The 21,751-nt window shown below is 47.7% G+C and overlaps 1 protein-coding gene across 1 annotated transcript in view; it reads right to left on the bottom strand.

The window, feature by feature from the left end:
• Positions 1–20,322, bottom strand: part of LOC134387703 (polycystin-1-like protein 2) — a 101,466-nt gene extending 81,144 nt beyond the window's left edge. Inside the window, exons 1-5 of the mRNA XM_063110097.1 lie at positions 20,022–20,322; positions 17,442–17,603; positions 14,154–14,339; positions 9,685–9,795; positions 5,741–5,888 (exon numbers count right to left, since the gene is read on the bottom strand). Of these exons, the coding sequence (XP_062966167.1) occupies positions 5,741–5,888; positions 9,685–9,795; positions 14,154–14,339; positions 17,442–17,603; positions 20,022–20,322 (908 nt within the window). The remainder of the gene's footprint in view (positions 1–5,740; positions 5,889–9,684; positions 9,796–14,153; positions 14,340–17,441; positions 17,604–20,021) is intronic.
• Positions 20,323–21,751: the final 1,429 nt, after the last annotated feature.

Here is a 21,751-nt window from a genome sequence, read left to right as displayed (position 1 = left end):
AATCCTGGTGCTAGGTTCCTTCAGGCACCGGGCTTTTGCCCTAGAGAAGTGGAGGTCTGAGTGACGACCCACACCTCCCTTCTCTCCTCCTGGTTCGTACCTGAACCTACCGGGACTGACGTGACCTACTGGGGACGCCCTCTAGGATCCCACCTTTCCAAACCGGCCGAAGGATCTGTCCTATCACTAAATCTCTGTCCGATTTCTGTCTAAATTCCCATTAAGAGACCAGAATGGGCGCTTCCTCCTCCTCCCTAGGGGACTCTCCACTTCAATGCCTTATGAAAAACCTCACCTACCTTTCCCTCAGGCCGGATATTAAGCCCAAACTCCTCACCAAATTCTGCACACAAGATTGGCCTTATTATCCTTTAGATAATCAAAACACATGGCCCCCTGAGGGCACACTAGATCCTAACATTCTACGAGACCTCTTTAACTATTGCCAGCACCTAAAAAAATGGAAGGAGATCCCCTACATCGAGGCTTTTCACATCTTGGCTCAGAACCCCACCCTCTGCTCCTCCTGTGCTCCCTCTCAAGTCCTTTTAGCCTGTAAACCCTCTTCACAGTCACCCCTCAATTCTTCCACCTTCCACCCTGCTGATGAGCCCCCACCCTACCGACCTCCTACTCCCCCAGTGCCTCCGGCGTCTGCTCCTCCTCCCCTGTCATCCGCGTCACCTTCTGCACCTCCTGCACCATCCACTCCCCCGTCTTTACCCTCACCTACTCCTGACCCACTAAGCCCCCCTTTGACCCGTTCCCGAGGACCTCCCCCCACCCCTTTAACAATCGCCCCACTACGTGAGGTAGCTGGGGCTGAAGGAGTAGTTAGGGTCCATGTTCCCTTTTCCCTAGCTGACCTTACAGAATTAGAAAAAAGACTAGGCTCTTTCTCTACCGACCCTACCACCTACATTAAAGAATTCCAATGGATCCTGCAGGCCTACAGCCTCACACATCATGACATCTTCATGCTCCTAGCCAATACCCTCCTCCCTGAGGAATGCCGCAGGGTCTGGGATACAGCCCAAACCCATGCCACTGACACCCATCGTACCAATCCGGATCACCCGCCAGGCCCCCAAGCAGTCCCAGAATAGGAACCTAATTGGGATTATAACACAGCCCAGGGAATCCAGGCTCAAGACCGTTTTGCCTCTTGCTTAATAATTGGCCTCAAAAAATCGGCTCGCAAGTTCGTCAATTTCCAAAAAATTCAAGAAATTGTCCAAAAAAAGGAAGAAACTCCCTCTGAGTTCCTCAATAGATTAACTCAGGCCTTTCAACAATACACTAACTTAGACCCCAACTCAGAAGATGGCCGGCATGTCCTTATGACCTATTTCCTGGCCCAATCCTACCCCAACATTAAAACTAAACTTAAAAAATTAGAGCAGGGTCCTGCAACCCCTCAGACCGAAATCCTGTCAGTGGCCTTCAAGGTTTCTCATAATCGGGAGGAGGAAAAGGAACATCAAAAACAAAAGGCCGACCATGCCAACTTCCAGATGTTGGCCCAGCTTATCAAACCCCCTGGGCGCCCTCCCACAGCCTCCACCTCTAAGCCTCCACCTGGAGCCTGCTTTAAATGTGGAAAGGAAGGGCATTGGGCAAAGGCTTGCCCCACCCCCAGGCCACCCACCACTCCTTGTCCAAAATGCAAAAAGAAGGGACATTGGGGATCTGATTGCCCCCTCGCCCAAAGGGGTGAGGGACCAACTGCTCCACAGTCCCCTGAACCGTGGACACCACCTATGGTGGGCCTTGCTGAGGAGGACTGACGGAGCCTTGGGCCCTTCCCGACCATCTCTATAACAAAGCAGGAGCCCAGGGTATCCGTGGTTGTGGACGGCCACCCAATATCTTTCCTCCTGGACACTGGAGCCACCTTTTCGATCTTAAGGGAATATAAAGGCCCCACCACCTCCAGCAGCTCTCCTATAGTCGGGGTAGGAGGTAAACAAATCTTTCCCCAAAACACCCGTCTTTTAACCTGCTGCCTTCAAGGCACTCAATCCGTTTTCTCCCATTCCTTTCTAGTCATGCCACAATGCCCCGTCCCCTTGTTGGGTCGGGACATTCTATCATGGCTTCAAGTCTCCATTACTTTGCCCCTGTCCTCTTCCTCTTCCCCTGTTTCCTTCCTCCTAGCGCTAGTTCAAGCCCAAGATCCTACTAATTCCACCCCTCCAAAGAAGTCCTTACCCATGTTAACGCACTCTGTTAACCCTACAGTTTGGGACACTGCCAGCCCCACTCTGGCCCAGTGTTCCCCTGTACACATAAAACTATAAGACCCCTCCAAATATATTTGTCAGGCTCAGTATCCATTAACCACAACATCCCTCCTTGGGTTAAGCCCCATCATTCAGGACCTATTAAAAAAGGGGTATCTCCGTCCCACTCGCTCCCCTTTCAATACTCCCATACTCACTGTAAAAAAACCTAATGGTGCCTTTCGTCTCGTCCAAGATCTCCGCCTTGTTAACGCCGCTGTCATTCCCATTCACCCCCTTGTATCAAATCCATACAATCTTCTCTCCAAGGTCCCAGTGACCTCTACTCATTTCTCGGTTCTGGACTTAAAAGATGCCTTCTTTTCCATACCTCTGTAAACCGATACTCAGGACATTTTTGCCTTCACATGGACTGACCCCCACTCCCGTCACTCCGAACAACTCACTTGGACGGTCCTGCCACAGGGATTTCGGGATAGCCCTCATATTTTCAGGCAGACCCTAGCACAGGACCTCAAATCTTTTCACTTAAACCATCCAGAGTCCACCTTATTACAATATGTGGACGATCTCCTTCTATGCAGTCCTTCATGGGAACAATCCCAAGCTGACACTGCCCATTTGCTTAACTTTCTAGTGGGTAAGGGATATCGAGTGTCCCCCGCCAAAGCCCAAATCTCCTTACCGTCTGTAACGTACCTTGGTTTTCTCCTCTACCCGGGAAAGAAGGAAATCACCCTGGACAGGAAACAGTTACTTACTGACCTGCCCATCCCCAAAACCAAAACAGAGATCCTATCTTTCCTGGGTCTAGCCGGATATTTCAGAGCATGGATCCCCAATTTCTCTTTACTAGCCCGACCTCTCTATAATATGAGTAAGGGTCCTCCTGAAGAACCTTTACTCTCCTCACCTCAGTGCCCTTTTCTCAAGCTTCGATAGGCCCTTCTAACAGCCCCTGCACTTCATCTCCCTGATCTAACTAAACCCTTTTTCCTCTATGTTCATGAAAATACGGGACAAGCTCTGGGCGTTCTAGGACAGAATTATGGCCCCTCCTTTGCCCCCGTAGCATACCTATCAAAACAATTGGACCCCACTGTACAAGGCTGGGCACCCTGTTTAAGAGCCCTGGCAGCGGGGCAGTTACTGCATAAGGAGGCATCCAAATTAACATTTGGGGCACCTCTCACCATTCTCTCACCACATCACCTAAAAGACCTCCTTACCTATAAGGCTCTCCAATCCCTCCCACCTTCCAGAATCATAACCCTCCTATCCTCGTTTCTGGAAAATCCTGCCCTATCCTTCACTACCTGCCCACCCCTAAATCCGGCTACCCTACTGCCTATACCAGATTCCCCCAACACCCCTTTGCACAGCTGCGTAGAAAGCCTTCAAAATTTTATACCTTACCGCTCTTGCATCACTGAGGGGCCCCTATCTCAGGCTGATCTCACATGGTTCACGGATGGGTCCTCATTCAGAGAAGGAAACACTCATTATGCAGGGTATGCCATAGTCTCCCTTAATTCGGTTACCCAAGGGTACCACCAACCAGCAGGCTGAACTTATCACCACCACGTGAGCCTGTGTTCTAGCTGAAGGAAAAACTCTTAACTTATACACTGACTCCAAATATGTCTTTCATATACTTCTCTCTCATGCCGCCATATGGAAAGAATGCAGTCTGCTTAACACCAAGGGTAACACAATCACCAACTCAGCTTTAATCTCCACATTAATTGAGGCATCCCATTTACCTTGTGAATTAGGAGTCATTAATTGCAGAGCCCACCAGAGGGATGATTCCCCAATCACTCGCGGGAATTGTAAGGCTGACCTCGCCGCACGCACTGCGGCAATGCACCCACAGACACAAAACCAACTTCCCATTCTTCCATACGGCTCCCAAGGTTCACAGACACCCTCCCAGCCTCAACCGCCCAATGGTGATAAGTCCTCTCTCTTTCGTTTGCTCCATGACCTGTTTCACTCTAGCCCCCAAGCTTTATCCCAGTTTTTACAAGCCTTCTTCTCAATCACCCCATCTGAGAAAGCCCTCCTGCAAAAAATTTCCTCCTCATGCACAATCTGCCCACCCTCAAGACAAAAAAGGGCCGCCTTCCTCCCAATCATGGTTGGTATTTCCCTAACAACATCAGCGGTCGGAGTCGGCCTGTCGGGAGGAGCCTTAGGACACAGCTTATGGGCGGTCAAAGACATCGATGCTAAACTTGAAGGGGCTCTGACTTCCACTGCCGAATCTCTTTCCTCTCTACAGAGACAGATCACCTCTTTAGCTCAGGTCACCCTCCAAAACCGCAGAGCACTAGACCTCCTCACTGCAGAAAAAGGAGGTACTTGCATCTTCCTTAGGGAAGAATGCTGTTATTATATCAATGAATCTGGTCTAGTAGAAACAAACATCATCAAACTCACCGACTTAGCTTCCAGCCTACGAACCACATCCAGTTCTAACCCCTTTTCCTCCTTTATCTTAAGCCCTGTCCTAACTTGGATTTGGCCCATTTTGGGACCTCTAATCATTATCCTCATAACCTGCCTTTTCTTGCCCTGTATCATTAGGTTTCTTCAAGCCCAAGTGGGAAAAATTTCTAATCAGGCCTTTAACCAGCTTTTGCTTAGAAACTACCAGCTTCTAGATACCGATGAACCCCCCGCCTCATCTCGTGAGTGCCTCAGCCAATGCTGAAGAGGTACCACCTTACAGAGGGAACGCATTCCTACACGCCCTCGCCACCGACGCCTGGCTGCTCCCTCCAGTCTCCAACTACGAAGAATGGAACCAGTGCATATTCGACTTGTGGCTTCAAGGAACGTTTATGGACTTTTCCCCTTTTGAAATTACTTGTTTCTCCACCCTCCTTTGGGGTTTCATAATGGGTATTTATGTACCTTCCTCCCTTTGTCCCCCCCCCCAACGCCCCAGTTCAGCAGGAAGTAGCTCGATGACTTCAACGTCCCCTTTCCTAAAACAAGAAAAAGGGAGGAATGTAGGGACCCAAATGCCCCAAGGGATCACACCCTGATCACATAAGCCCTTCTCGGCCACACCCCATCATGGCGCTGGTTGCCCTTCTCTTCCGCATTCTCCTTCCCGCCAGCGCGAATCGCACACCAATCAGCTCACCCCCCAAGCTAAGTAGGGATTGTATTTTAAGCCAATCAGCTTTCCCTTAAAGCCCTATATATATGTGTGTGTGCTGCCTAATAAACGAGCCCTCTCCGGTGGATCGTCAACTGGTGTTGACTCGTCCTTTCACACCTAGCTGACCATGGGACATGAGAGTGACTGAGTCCTTCCTAGGCCAGCCAGCCCCAGCTGAGCTGGCCCAGACAAGAAAAGCCACCCAGCTCTCCAAAGAACCATGAGACAATAACCACTGTTTTAAGCCACTAAGTTTTGGGGAGATTTGTTGTGCAGCAAAAACCGACTGATACAACTCAACTCAAGGCTCCAAGATTCCTCTTACCTGGGAGGGTAGTAGGGATCAAAAGTGTGGCCATCTCCCGTACTAATTATACAGGACAGGTTTCCGATATAGGGGGAGAGAAGCCATGTCAGGGAGATGGTGATGTTGTCGAAGATAAAACTCTCATTGGACACCATCAGCTGCAGGCCTGCAGATCAAAACACAAAACACCGTGTGTCCTCATGAAGCAAAATTGCATGTTTCTGTTTAAAGCTTACCATGTCCTATCCCCTGTCCTTTATTTTTATGTGGGGATTTTAATTTTAATTTTAGTTTTATTTTTGAAAGTTATTTTGAATTTCATTTTTTGTTCATAGGTAATACGTGTCCAAGAATACAGAATTTGAAACATCTGAAAGGGTACAGAGGAAAAAGAAAGACTCCTCTCCGCTCCCATACTTTTTTACACACACAGATGGTGTGCAAAACATTCACTATCTGGCACCTTGTGTTTTTTTCCACTTGGTACATCTTAGGGATTGCTCTATTTGACTGTGTTAGAGATGCCTTACTATTTTTAATAGCTATATAATGTACCCTAATTCATTTAACCGGGATTCTACTGATTATCCAAATGTATTTTATAATGGTTAAAAAAGACAAAAAGCAAATCTCCTCTAAGAAAACCTACCTGGCTAAGGTGACAGATGAATCATTGTAAGCCACTTCATGCACATTAAATTTTACAAAACCTTAAACTTCAAGAGTTGGCATGAAGGATGGGGTGAGAGAAGTGGAATTTGCTGGGGCTTCACATAGCCCTGGGCTAATTTGTGCAGTGCAATCTTTTAGTTTCTGAGCACAAACAGGAGAGGATAAGACAAGAAGCTGAATGCAAATGAAAAGGACTTTCTCGAGCTGGTCAGAAAGCCTCATTAGTCCTGACTCACAACTGCCTCACAGAGTGCAGGAAGTAGCCAGGCCCTACTGGACACAGTTGCTGGAGCAGGGGAAGGGTTGGTTATGGAAGGAGTTGGGGGGGTGCCGGATAAAGTTCCCCCCTTCACATATCAGAAACTGATTGTGATCAGAACACACCGATTCACAGGGGAGCAGGGTATTTCAAATCAGGGCTGGTGCAGGAAATCTGGCACACGTAGTTGCCAGCCCCAACTCACCCTTGCCCTAAGCTACACATTTATCTGGTGATAGCAACAAGACAACTGGCAGATTTCCAAAAAGAACCCTTTGTCCACTAGCAAAACCACCGAATAGAAAACACTGCTTTGTTTTGAAAAGAAGAAAAAAAAAAAAAACCACTGCCAAAACACATGGCCTGCTGTTCCCAGAAAACAGAATGGGGACATCTCACTTGTTCTCACGTCACGCAGGCACGTCCAGCAAACTAATGCCACTATGAAACTTGTTCCTGCTGTCACCTTTCCCTTCCTACACCCTGTCCTCTGTGGGTCTTCCCTCCTTCTGTACACACGACCCTGCTCTTCTGGATGGTCGCTGGGGACCCAACATTCCCTGATTCCTCTTTTCCTTCAGAGCTCTATGTCCCTATCACTCATGCCCTCAGTGGAAGTCGCTGTTCTGAGCAATCTGTCAGACAGTGACACAATATGGTTTCACAGCCTCAGGCGAAATCAGAGGCTCAAACACTCCTTGTAGGAAATGTAAACCCATGCAGCTATTTTGGAGGGTAATCTGGCAATGTCAATTAACATTTTTTTTCTTTCAAAAGATGATCAGTAAGGGGATCTTAACCCTTGACTTGGTGTTGTCAGCACCACGATCACCCAGTGAGCAAACCGGCCATCCCTATATGGGATCCAAACCCATGGCCTTGGTGTTATCAGCACCACACTCTCCCCAGTGAGCCACGGGCTGGCCCTCTATTAACATTTAAAATGCACATACCCCAGGACCCAGCATTCCCACTGCTAGGGATCTCTTCTCTAAAAATAATCCCAGGCACAAGATATATGCACAAGAATGAACACTGCAGGGTGATACATAACAAAGGAAAATCAGAAGCAACCCAAATGTCCATCAATAGGGGAAATAGTTAAATCAATTTTGACATAATTCTATTATGGAATACAATGCAGTCATTTAAAGAATAAGGTAGTGACTTGGAAAGATGTCCAGGATACATTATTAAGTGAAAAAAATTCAGTTGTAGATGAATATGTTCAACATGATTATATTTTCAAAAAAAATGCATATATACATTCATACATAGCTATGTCTGTGCAAACATTTTAAAAAGCAGAAAAGAATTTATTCTAAATAATTAACAGTGCTTCCTTATGGGGAATAGGATTGTAGAATTGAAGAGAAAGATTTTTCCTTCTTAATAAAACTTTATAAAACTTTTATAAATTATGGTAATATGGGTTATTTTTATGCCTTTCAAGATTTGTATTTTTTTAAAGTCTCCATGTGTTCCAAAGTGGCTGTCTACCAAAAGGGTGGTGGTTGAGTGGATGTGGAGTGTGGGAGAGAGCTTTTGACTCCCTTTGACTCCAGCAACCTTGCTGCTGTCTGTTGTGTGTATTGGGTCACTCCCATGAAATATTATTTGAAAGGTCCCAGGGCTAAAATTTTTTTTTTAACTTTTGGCTTAGCAGCTTCTGCAACAGGAGCTTCAAATGCTTTACCCCAAGAGGCTAAGTAGGTGAGGATGTCATGAAACAGCATAAGGCTAGGCCTGTGAAGCAAACTGACTCCATTCTCCCTGCAGAGGACACTTTGTTACTTTTCCACTCCTCAGTCATGAGACCCCCCAGGGCAAATGATTACCCCACCGGCTGCTGTGACAAAATAGACTGAGATAAGAAAGGAAACAGGTATTTACTGCTTTGCAAAACCCCTCCCCAAGGCTTGTTTACCATAGTTGTAAAAGTTACAGATTAACTTTAAGACCCCTTTAGGAATTCCCACCTGTGCACAAAGCATCAAGGTGACTGCTACAATGACCCTCCTGGGGTGACAATGATGAACACCACTGCCTACTTTGGACCTACTGAGCATGTGCCCATGACGCAACCAGGAAGAACAGAACAGACCACCTCCAGTGATGCTGGCCTGCCACCCCTTAACTCCTTTCCCTGTAAAAGACCCTGAACACCTCCCCTTGGGGGGCTACCTTTACTGTTGCTACCCCCTTCTGCATAAGTCTATCTCCTCTTTTAATAAAGTGTTGCTTGCTTTACTGTTGGGTACATTGTTCATTTCTATGCCTTTGGAATCCGAGAGCCTAATTTAATCACTGGCAAAAATTGGAAAGCTTTGGGCACCAGAGAAGACTGTAGCTGAAAGAGGCAAGTGGCCACTGGGACTATTTTGCTCCCATGTCTCTGCTGCTGGTAAGTCTCTCCAGGAGTCCCTGGCCTAAATTCTGACAAGGCAATGCTTTATTCTCTTTACCTTTCTCTGGTTTTCTGAGCCCTCTTCTGCTGTTTGGTTGGATTATATCCACTTTTGTATAGGTGCACCCTGGAGGGCTCTCGGCTATGCTTTGTTTCTGATTTTCCGAGCCCTCTTCTGTATAGGTGCATCCTGGAGGGCTCCTGGCTATGCTTTGTTTTTCTGATTTAAATCTAGTTGATACTTTTCTTATTTATGCTGAAAACAGTGGAGAGAACTACTTTTATCGATTACTGTTAATGGAATAGGTTGGCACCGCGATTGGGACTAGGCTAAACTGGACCCCACTGCTCCTGTTTTCTCTTTGCTTGGTTAGACATTTAGTTGAGTACCAGTAATCTGAATAAAGCTTCCAATCCTTGCATCAACTTTTGGACTTTCAGGTCATTTGTTTAAAGCAAGAGAGCAAGCTGAGCCTGACCGTCGGTAACAGTCAGGCTGTAGGGATGCTGTTTGGGTGAGGAGGTCTCTCAGCTCACCCCTGTGGGTGGCTGCTGCCTCTGTCCCTGGGGGGAAGCTGGACAATAAAAGAGAAATTCCCACGCCCAAGCAAGTTGGGGACTCACCTTCCCGGCACTGGTATTGCACCCACAGGTAGCTGCCCCGAGATGGACACAGGTCTCCAAAGTAGGTCCCATCTGCCGCCACCTGGCATGCCTGCAGCCCCTGGCACTGGCCTGGGAAGCGCCCAAATCCCAGTAGAAGGAGGAATGGTGTGCAAGACAAAAGAAGCTACTGTCAACAGAGCTGCACAGAGATGGATTATTTAGTCAGATGGCCTAAAGCAAAAACCTACACCCTGAGAACCGGCAAGAGGGGGCAAGATTAGGACTCCTGCGTCTATTGGGGGTGCCAGGTGCCCACAGAAGAAGGAACATGAAGAGCCCACACCAGAAATGTCAGGATCATCCAACACCTCTCCCTTCTGCCCATGTGGATGTATTAGATGCCTGTGAAGATGCCTGGGAGAAAGGGGCAGGAAGGCACTGTGGCCCAAGGGCATCCTCGTGGCTTTGCCAGAAATGCCTGTGTGTCCTGGCTCCTTTGCCTCTTAGAAACCCACACTTGCTCCAGACTTTGACATATTTCAATGCTCCCTTGCCTGTGTGGTCGCTTAGTCAAGGCAAGCCCCCCATTGCATCCCCAGGGGCTCCCCCGAGCCTGGATCTCTTTCCTGCTGTCACTGTTTCCTACACCCTGCTATCAGTCACCAGGTGCTGATGACTGTCCAGTCTACACCTGTTCAGCTCTCTCTTGAGGTCCTTATCCATATGTTCAGTTGCCTACTTGACATTGCCACTTGGATGTCACAGGCTGACCCAGGTTCCTGTATCCCCAAAGTGAGATCTTGATTTCTGATACGGGTTGAATTGTGATCCCCAGAAAGATATGTTGAAGTCTTAACTCTCCATACCTGTGAATGGGACCTTATTTGGAAGTAGGGTCTTTGCAGATGTAATCAAGTTCAGATGATGTTATTAGGGTGAGCCCTTAATCCAATATAACTGGTGTCCTTATTAAATGAGGGAAATTTGGACACAGAGACACAAAGGGAGAGAAGACCATATGAAGACCAAAGCAGGGGTTGGAGTGATGTAGCTACAAACCAAGAACACCGTGGGCTGCTGTCATACACCAGAAGCTAGGAGAGGTGGGGAACAATCCTCCCTACAGGTTTCAGAGGGAGCGTGGCTCTGCTGGCACCTCATTTTGCACTTCTGGCCTCCAGAACTGTGAGAGTATAGATGTTTGTTGTTTTAAGCAACCCAGTTAGTGGTTCACTCTCCCAGCGTCCGTAGGGCACAACCGTGACCTCCGTTCTCCACCTCCCACAAGCTATTCTTCCTTCCTCTTTCAGCCTCTCCTCTCTCCATTCATGCATCTCCAGATACAGAACTGTCCAAGCCAGAAATGTAATGGTCATCCTTGACTCCCATCAATGGCCAAGTCCCACTAGTCTTCCTTCTGTCTCTGGAGTACACCCATTTCTCTCCATCTTACATTGTGCCACCAGTGTCTTTCATCTGCTCCTCTCATCAGCTCCCTGTTTATTTTCCAGCCCCAGTCTGGACCCACAGCAGCCTGAGGGTGGATCTAAAACAAACCTGGCCCTGGTCCTCCTCTGCTCAAAATCCTCCAGTGCTTTTCCAATATTCTGGGGATGAAGGCCAGGTTCCTTGGGCCCCAGTCCCCAACTCTATCTGCACTAGAGCTATCCTGAGTGCTTTTCAGCTCCACACACTTCCCAAGCTCTTTCTCACCTCCAGGGCTTTGCATACACTCTTCCCATGGCCCACAACACTCACCTGTCCTCTTCCTGGTTATCTCCTAGGATCTCCCCTCCTCTGGGAAGTTGACCAGTCACTTGATTCCCAGATCCACCCTCACCCTGCCCTGCTCCATATCGCAGGGAGCTACATATCCCAAATTCCTTTGCCCACTGGCTTTCGGGTAAGCTTGGCCAAGGGCAGCCACTGGGGAAGACTAGAGGGCAGTGTATTCATTTCCAATCACTGCTGTAACAAATTACTGCAACACAATGGCTTAAAACATCCTAAATTTATTATCTTACCGTTCAGGAGGTCAAAAGTCTGGGCTATGCTCAGGATATCACTGGACTGAAATCAAGGTGTTGGCAGGGCTGCGTTCCCTTCTGGAGGGTCTGGGGAAGAATCTGCTTCCAATCTGACTCTTATTGTTGGCAGAATACAGCCCTCAGCTCCAAGAGGCCTCTCTGCAGACCTTGCATGTGAACCCTGCTTTTCAGAGCATGCAATGGAGCATCAAATCTGTCTCACACTGGGAATCTCTCTGACTTCTCCTCCTCCCACATCCTCTTCCACTTCTAGCCAAAGAAAGTGATCTACTTTTATGGGCTCATATGTTTAGATTGTGCCCAACTGGATAATACAGGATAGTCTCTCTATTCTCTCAACGGATGAGCAACCTTAATTATATCTCAAAGTCCCTTTTGCCGTGTAAGTTAACATATTCACGGGCATGGTATCTCACCATATCCAGGGATTAGGTGGGAAATCTTGGGGGACATGATTCTGCATATCCCAGACAGGAAGAGGTAGGAAGATGGGAAACTTCCCTCCTGCACGGTCCTCCCTACGTGGTCCTCGCTCCTACAGGGCAGCCTCTGTCATGGTTCTAGCACCTGCTCGATGGCTCTGACTTCTGGTTTTGGTAAGGCCATCCCTTCTGGTTGTCCCTCCAGCCTTTAGGAGTGGTAGTGGTTTTCTCTTAGTGCTAATCTCATCCCGTTTGGCTTTTCAGCACTTCCATGACTTGAGAAGCCAATTCCCAGCATTTGTTCACATCATTGAAGTACCTAGCATAATTTCCAGTGGGACCTAGTTGGATACACCACTCGATCTGAATTACATACTCCTACTATGTGCATACACAGCACTAGACTATAATCTCCAAAAGAGTGGGAAGTTTTAAAAGCTTTTTGTTCACTGCTCTATCTTCAGTACACAGAACAGCTGCTGGCACATGGTAGATAAAAAATAAGTTTTGCATGAGTAAATAAATAGCACCTTTGGCTCCCCTCTGTTATAGCATTTAGAACACTGTTGGGTAATTGCCTGTATGCATCTCTCTCCCCCCTAGACTGAGAGCTCTTTGGAAAACGGGCTGCCTGTGTCATCCCTGTATCCACAGAGCCCAAGATAGTGCATGGCACAATGTTATTGCTCAATAAATGTTTATTGGCCAACTGAATGAGTAAGTGATTAGGACACTTAGATACAGACAGACCCCCGGAGTCCCTCTTAGATCTTCTCCAACCCTTCCCAACAGGGTATAGGGCCCCCCTCTAATGTGCTCTCTGGGGTATGGCTGCCACATATTGGAAGCTTGCAGCTGAGCCTTTGAGGAAATAGCCCATGCAGCCCCAGCAGTGCCTTGGTGAGGGAGGCACATCCATCAGCCTGTCCAGCCCAGAAGTGCTGGAACAACAAGAAGAGTCTTTTCCTCCCCCTACCCGACACCAGCTCCAAGGGGGCAAAGGGCAATGGGGCCGACATGTGGTGGGGAAAGGAGCAGTTCCAAGGGGGTGGTGCATGCTGCCCCAAGGCAGGAGGAGGAGCTGGGAGTACTGAGCACCTTCCCCCGAATCTTCAAGGGGGGACTGGGTGGAGGCAGAGCCTCAGAGGGGAAACATAGAGGCATGCAGAGGAAGGCTGGTCCTGAGACCCCAGGGATCCCAGCCTGGGCACAGATTGCTGTGTCATCACTAAGCCAAGAAGCAGCAGACTGCCTACCCTCCCAGGACCCTGCAGGCTGGACAGTGGTCACCTCGGAGGAAAGAAGGGGGCTCCTCTGATGTCTAAGACAGTGAAAGTTTCTGAGGACTCTGGACCTCCCAGGAGTGTGCAGGGAGCCCCATAATCCCTAAAATTGAATCTTTGTCATGGGGCTGCTCAGAGGCAGATTTAATCTGATTTAGGAAAACAAAGCCCTAGAGAAGCTCTCCCACACAGACAAGAGATAGTGTCAGGAGCATTTGCTTCAGCCTCATTCACAGCAGTGACAATGAAGAAACGACTCATGCATCTCTCGACAGGAGAAGAGACGATCATGGTACAGGGACACACTTGACGAAATGAACAAACCAGAACAATGTGCATCGAGATGGGTGATACACAATGACAAAAAATTAAACAGAAGAAAGAAAAAAGCACACTGCAGAATGACACATACAGGATGATACCATTTACAAAAACATCAAATCTGAAAAACCCCACTGTACAATGTTTAGGGACATATAAATAGAAAGCAGCAATAGAGAACCATGCACATGATTAATAAACACCAAATTCATGACAGGAACAGGACCAGGGAGGGCTACACAGGAGCCTTGTAACTTGTATTCATTTTTCTAAATGAGGGAATCTTAAGCAAATGTGGCAGTGTTCAGATTTGACAAAGGTGGGTAGTGGATCAATGGGAGCGCATCACAATATTTTTATTCTAGTCTATATGTTTGGAATACTTCAAAATTTCTGTGTGCCTTGGGCCCTACCTGCCACTTCGTCCTTGACGCTGACGCAGCTGCATTCCTCCTCCAGGTCCAAGGGACGCCCAGCATCCTGGGTGCAATAATGGGGGGTCTGGCGCCCGTAGAAGGCATCCTGGATCTGGATGACCTCCCCCGAGCCACAGTGCATGGTGGCATTGAGGCCCTCGCAGGCCAGGCTCTGGCCAACCCCTGTGGCAAAGAGAAGATGACACCTTAGGGGGCCTGACAGTTACAGATGGGCAAGCCTCTGGTTGATGGGAAGGTGTCAGGGCTGTGACATGCAAGGACCTAGCTTGGTAGGGGTGAGAAATATAATGTGGGGGGTCAAGAGCATGGCCCTGGAGCCAGGCTGCCTGGGATCAGCTCCTGCCCTGCTATGCACTGTCTGTGTGACCTTCAGCTAATTAGCCAGCTTCTCTGTGCCTCCTCTGTAAAGGGGGATATCAATGCTGCACCTCCTAGGGTTGTTAGGAAGAGTAAATGAGTTATACATGTACAGTAAGTGGCAACTATTGTTCTGCCTATTTCTAGTATCTTCCTTAAGCATTATCTTAAAACAATGTCTGGCACACAATAGATGCTAAATCAGTATTTGCTGAAGGAACGAGTGGTCTCATCATGTCTCAGACCAGTCCTACCAGTTGTACTGTTATCCTCCTGTTAAAAACACATTGGGAGAGAGAGCATACCTAGGGATACAAAGTGGAAGTGGGGGAAAGAGGGATGGTAGGGAGGTTGGGGATTAATTGGGTGGGGGACACGGGGTATAATCGCAATATGTGGTAATGGGCATGCTGCCAGTATGGATCTGGCTATCACACCTTGGGCAAATGTGATGGTCAGCCTTGTACGCCATGAGTATTCATAACCAATAAAAAAAAAAAACGAATCTCAAAAAAAAAGAACACATCGGGATCAGAGGCATCCCTGTGCTGAAACCCCACTCCACCCAGCTTCCAGAACACAGCTGACGCTCAGTAAACATTTGTTTAAAAAGAATGATGGGCTGGGCATGCTCAGCCAGAGAGTGGGAAACACTGGACTCAAACTCAGGCCTATTTGCCTGGCTGGACCACCACAGGGCTGGTGTTGAGGCCAAATCCTGTATTAGTTTCTTATGTTTCTGCAACAAATTACCACAAAGTCAGTGGCCTACAACAACATAAACTTGTCACCTTACAGCTCTGGAGGTTAGAAATCCAAAAATGGATCTTACGGGCGAAAATCAAGGTGTGGGCAGGGCTGGCTCCTTCTGGAGGCTCTAGGGGAGAATCTGCTTCCTCGTCTTTTCCAGCTACTACAGGCCATCCCCGTTCCTTAAATCGTGGTCCCTTCCTCCATCTTCAAAGCCAACAGTGTAGCGTGTTTGAATCTCTTGCTCTCTCTCTCTCTCTCCGATCATAGGCAAACCCAGGTTCAAGCCACAACTCTGTCACTTCCCAGCTGTGTGGGAAGAAACTTACTCTTTCTGAGCCTCATTTTTCTGAGCTTTAAAATGGGCCCACAGTAGAATAGTGATGGAGTTTGGATGTGTCGTCCCCTCCAAAACTCATGTGGAAATTTGATCCCCAATGTGGCAGTGTTGGAAACTGATTGAGTCATGGGGGCAGATCCCTCATGAATGGATTAGTGCTCTCCCTGGAGGAGGGGGGATAAATGAGTGAGTTCTCTATTAGTTCCCGTAAGAGCTTGTTGTTTAAAAGACTCTGGCACCTCCTCTCTGTCTTGCTTCCTCTCGCCGTGTGATCTGCTTGTACCCGCCGGCTGCCTGCCGCTTTCTGCCATGAATAGAAGCAGCCTGAGGCCTGAGCCAGATGCAGCTGTCCCAGAATCATAAGCCAAATAAACCTCTTTTCATCATAAATTACCCAGTCTCAGGTATTTTTGTTATAGCAACACAAAGGCACTAAAACAAATAGCGTAGCTACTTCTACCGTTGGGATGAATAAATGAGCACAGAGCGTTTAGCTCAGCGTCTGGAACTCCTGCTTGAGAATGTTAACTCTTCCGTGTGTTAACTTCATGCCAAGGGGCTCCAAGACCCTGAGGGCCAACAGATCCTGAGAGACAGGTTTGAACTGGATGAGGGGAGGTTGGGTGAGAGGGGTCAGGGGTTACATGGCTACAATAAGAAGAAAGGGAAGTTGCACAACAAAGAGGTCCCGAAAGCTTCCCAGTTCTCAGAATTAAGCAGGCAGAGGAAATTAAGCCTGCGTGGCAGCTATTTTCAGCCGGGCAAAGGGGAAATAGAGCAGGGCTCCTTTGAGAGTCCAAACCCAGAGTGGGGCCCGGGAGCCAGGAGGAGGCTGGGCCCAGGAAGCCCAGAAGCTACTCTCAGGCCTGGTTTGAGGGCTCTGAGCACATCACAGCAGCAGGGTCAGGGGAGCACAGGACACTGCCAGGGTCCTGTACAGTGGGCAGGACCCCGTGTGGGGCCACAGGCTGCTCCTGTAGGGACTCTCACACCCAGTCCTCAGAAGGGGTCTCCAGGGCTGCAAGGGTGTTTAACACTGGGCATCAGCTGGGGGAATTTGGGAGTGGAGGGGGAGGGATGTGGCAGGGACGGGCTCAGACCCAGGCGGGTCAAGGTAGCAGGAGTTGAGGGTGAGAGAGAACAACCTCCTGGCGCTGCATCTCCCTCGTGGGGAGTATGAAAAGGGAGGGTAGATAGAGCTGAGAATTTCCCCTTCCACGTGTGTGCATGAGAGAGAGACAGAGACGAGAAAGACGGTTGGCAGGTGAGCAGGTGAGTGACAGGGAGAGACTGGGGACGTGAGCTGCAGAGAGGAAGGGAGCCACAGAGATACGGAGCATGGCAGAGGCAGAGAGGGAGAGAGACAAGGAGACAGACAGAGAGAGAGAGAGAGACAGAGAGAGGTGGAGACAGAAAGAGACAGAGAAACGGGTGGGGAGGGAAAGAGGGAGAGTCAGAAAATCACAGGCATGAAGATGAGGTCAGAAAACACAAACAGGCAAAGCACTTTAACAGGGGGACAGAGAGACAGAAGACACAGAAAAACACAGAGAGGCACTAGAAAAGGAGGAGAGACAGAGAGACCCACATGGGGAGAGAGGAAGAGACTGAGAGAGAAACAGAACCAGGAAGAAGTGGGGAGAAAGAGAAAGAAAAGCAAGACCAAGAGACAACTGAGGCAGAGGGGGGGGCGACAGGGAAAGGGAGGGTCAGCGAGAGATGGGGGCAGAGAGAGGACGGAGAGACAGCCCTCCGGACAGCCCAGCCAAAGGAAAGGAGAGGAGGAGAGGTGGGAGGGCCGTGGGCCGGGCACTCACCAAGCTGGCAGATGAAGGCGAAGGCCTGCGTGCAGGCTGTGGCCGCCCACTCGGAGGAAGGGCCTCTCCCGATGTAGCCGCAGGTGTCGGGGGCAGGTGCGGCCAGCCCTCTGCGCCAGTTGCTGTAGCTCACATTTGAGGTGTCCAGCCAGGTCCCCGGACCTGGGATGGGAACAAGAGCACTGGGACGGGCCAGCCCATGGCTCACTCGGGAGAGTGTGGTGCTGAGAACACCAAGGCCCCGGGTTCGGATCCCATATACGGATGGCCGGTTCGCTCACTGGCTGAGCGTGGTGCTCACAACACCAAGTCAAGGGTTAAGATCCCCTTACCGGTCATCTTTAAAAAAAAAAAAAAAAGAGCACTGGGACTTGGCAGGAGTCTCCTCTTACCCGCTTTTATGTGGCTGGCTTGCCCCAGCCCAATTCCTCGCGTGCAGTAGGTGCTCAAACAATGTTGCCGGGCCAAAGGCCTCTCTTCCCCATACCAGCAAAGGAGCATTTCCTTACCATCATCCTCAAACACTCAAACGTAAGCACTGGGATGCCAAATTGGAAAGCCCATAACAAGTGTTTGGATTAAATAAACAATGCTTCTGGCTCTAACCAGCATCTAAAAGAGCCCAGAGGTGTGCCATCAGGTGTGTCAGTAGGTGTCTCACCCATGAGTCGGGTCCCTTGTCAAATATACCTGGGCAGTGCTGAGTTAAAGTGTAAGCAGTTTCCATTACTTCGGTGCTGTTCAGAGTCTTGAAAACATGATGTCACTCTTGAAGAGGTGCTGTGTGTGTGTGTGTGGGTGGGTGTGTGTGATATACAATCATTTCAAGGCCACTAGAGAGCTAGAAAACACTAGATATAAAAATTTACTATGAAGACTCAAAAATATAATCATTAATTTTTTAAAAGATAAAAAATTCATGCAAATGGTTTTTTAAAAAATACAAAAGGTGGGCCAACCCCGTGGCGCACTTGGGAGAGTGCAGCGCTGGGAGCGCAGCAGTGCTCCCGCCTGCGGGTTCGGATCCTATATAAGGATGGCCGGTGCGCTGCTCACTGGCTGAGCGCAGTGCGGCCGGTCACAAAAAGACAAAAAAAAAAAAAAAAAAAAAAAAAAATACAAAAGGTAAAAAAGGAAAACATCTTCCTTCTGCCCACCCGTGGACTGCTCTCATTATTGTTACATTCCTTGTAAATGGTTTCAGGTGGAACTTTACCCACATATCTGCATTTATGGGCGCCTGGAATCTATTTGCACAAATGTGATTGTGCACAGTGTTCTTGTGCAAATCTATTGTGCACAGTGTTCTGGTCCTTGCTTTTTAAATAACATATCAGCCTAGTTAGATCCACATTTTCTGTAACAGCCACACAGTATCCCTTGGGAGTTTTTAATAGACACAAGTCCTTTAGCTGCACGTGAATGGCTGTTCAATGTACAGAAATTCACAACTGCTGCAACTACAAGTCAAGAAACCATTAGATAAACATTGCCTGAAGAGGCATCGTAAGAATTCATATCCCCTTGGCAATGAATTTCCTTAAAGGAGCTTCCCCAACAGCTTGTTTAATAAGACATTTCCATCCACACTGGTATATTTCTGTGGGTGCTCAGTTCACACCCAGTTACTCATTTCTAAAACCCAGTAGCTTCTACCGGGGCAAAGAGAATGCGTGGTTACCAGTGTGACATGGCAGGAGAGGTCAGCCTTAGGAGTTGCTCTGACTGGCTTATGGCCATGTCATCTCAAGGAAGTCAATTCCTCTCTCATTTTCCTCGTCCATAAAGTAAGAACAGCTATGCCTGCCTCGTGAGGTCAGTGTAAGAATTAAATACGAATGTCTCTCTGTCCTTTCTCTATTGTGCATAGACACTGGGAAAAATAGCATATGATTCCTTCCCCTGGAGGGCTCATAGTCTGAGGGGGAGACAGACACATAAACAATTTCAGGCATGCCCAAAGTGCTCTCATAGAGGTGACAGGATCCTGCAGGTGCACAGAGAAGCACTCACCTGGCTGTGCTGGGGTGGGGGAAGGAGTCGCCCCTCACAAAAAAATGAAGTAGGAGTTTTCAGGAGGAGCATTAAAAGGAATGTGAATGGAGCTGTACTAAGCATTGGCCTGCTTTAATCTCATTACTAGTGGGGAAAGACTTGTGGATGTGCTTTGAAAATAGCTTGATCATTATTTTCTGAAACTCAGTTTTCTCACCTGTAAAATGGGAACAACAATAATGATTTTTCTCATTGGATATTATAAGGATTCAACATGATAGTGACCATGAAGCACTCAAGACAGTGCTCAGCACTATTCTAGCGAGAATTGAAGTCATCATTAGTAGTATTATTAGGTGCATGCAAAGACGTGGACATTTCTAGAGTGTCACCTATGAGCCAGATTTTGTGCCAGATTTTGTACATGAATTAATTTATTTAATCCAAAAAATAACCTAAAGAGGAGGATATCCTTACCATGAGAATTGGGACATATTCATTTGTTCTACAGAGTTCTGGATGAGACGCAACAGCAGGAATTGCAATCACAAGCTTTTTGTAAAATACAGCTGTCACATCACCTACCTTCTGTAGTTCCGTTCTGTGCCCAGTTCCCTGTGAGTCCGATCCACCACTCCCTGTCCTGCAAGATGTGCTTCTGCAGGAACTGCTGAGTGTCTCCATCACGAATGAAGACCAGATGGCCTCCTTGCTCCTCACACCAGCTCTGGGCACCACGGAAGGTGCGTCTGAATGGCACAAATTCATAGCAAGCATCTCTGAAGGCCACCTGGCTCTTAGAGCAAAAGTTGCCCTCCTCTGGCTTAGCAAGGATGGCCCTAAACCTCAGAGCGAGCCCCAGGAGTACCCAGCCCGCTGCACTCATCCTTGAACCGTTGCTGCAGCGACCAGATGGACCTTGCCTCAGGTCCTTCTTATGCTGGTGTCCTCCGTGCTGTTCCCCATCCATCTTCCCTTTTCTCTTGGCCTCAAGTGATAGCAACTACCATTTGTTTAAGAAACAAAAGACTCAGGGTGAATGTGTTTGCATTTTTGTTTCATCCAGCTCTTTGTTCAGTGCCTGTTCCAAAGCCAATTAATTTTCCGAATAGCCTTCTAGAGAAAGAAAAAGTTGCTGTATCACCTGTCTGCTTGTCATTCAGTCAACTGTTAGCATCTGATAAAAATGCCTTGCGTTGGTTTTATGTCATTACCCAGAGGGCCGAATGTTTCACAATAAGCCATCAGCATGTGGGAAATATGTGATAAAAGGAAAATGGCAAGAAAGGTAGAGTTATGGGACAGCAAAGAAACCCAGTTGCACTCCTGTCCAATCCTATTGTCTAGACTGACAGCTGTGCCCAAATGATAATCATTTTCTCCCCAGCATGGCTGAAATCCCAATGGATAGTTGGCCCCCTCTCTGATTTGTCACATCATCACTGATGCCTGTTGGAGCATAAAAATTCCCTGAAAAATTTATTTGATGACATCATGAAAATAAGCTTTCATTCAAAACTCAGACCTGCTCATCTTCACCCACTACCTAATCCCTCCAGTGGGTTTCCATGGTCTGTGGATCAAGGTCAAACTCAGCTTTGAATACAAGGCTCTGTATGGTCTGGCCCCTGACAATATTTCCAAATACATTTCCCCAAATATGGGGAAACATGCTCTCTCAACCCTTGCTGATGGGGGTGTAAATTGGTACAACCTCTATTGTGGGCAGTTCGACAATGTCTACCACAATTTACAAAGCACAAACTATAATGTAGCAATTCCACTGCTAGGAATTTCACTGACATAAACTCATACATGCATGACATGTCATATAAGGTTATTTGTTGCAGAATTTTGTACGAAGGAAAATTCAGAAGCAACCTAAATGTCCATTGATAGGAAGTTGGTTAACAAAATGTGGTACATTCTACACATCCATTAAAAAATGAGCAAACTTTTTCTACACAAATTTAGAAGGATTGTTAAGATTTTTGTTACTCTTAAAAGTGAAGCATGAGACATTGCATATGGTCCCATCCTGTGTGAATAAAAACATATATAAATATTTATTTGTATATGTATGTGTATCCCTTAAAGAACATATAAGAAATTGGTGATAGTGATTTCCTGGGAGGGAACTAGGTAATTGGGAGGCAGAGGAAGAAGGGAGATTTTTGTTTCGTTGGTTACCTTTTGCAACTTTTCTATTTTGTACCACGTGAATATGTTACTTTTTCAAAAATAAATTCTTCTTTAAAAAAATCTCATGGGTCCATCATCCCCCACAAGCTCAAAGCCTCAGCTCTTTCTAATTG

Source organism: Cynocephalus volans, chromosome 10, assembly GCF_027409185.1.
Source record: "Cynocephalus volans isolate mCynVol1 chromosome 10, mCynVol1.pri, whole genome shotgun sequence".
Taxonomy (NCBI): domain Eukaryota; kingdom Metazoa; phylum Chordata; class Mammalia; order Dermoptera; family Cynocephalidae; genus Cynocephalus; species Cynocephalus volans.
Note: the sequence above shows the minus strand (reverse complement) of the source record. Positions and strands in the feature narration are given on the sequence as shown.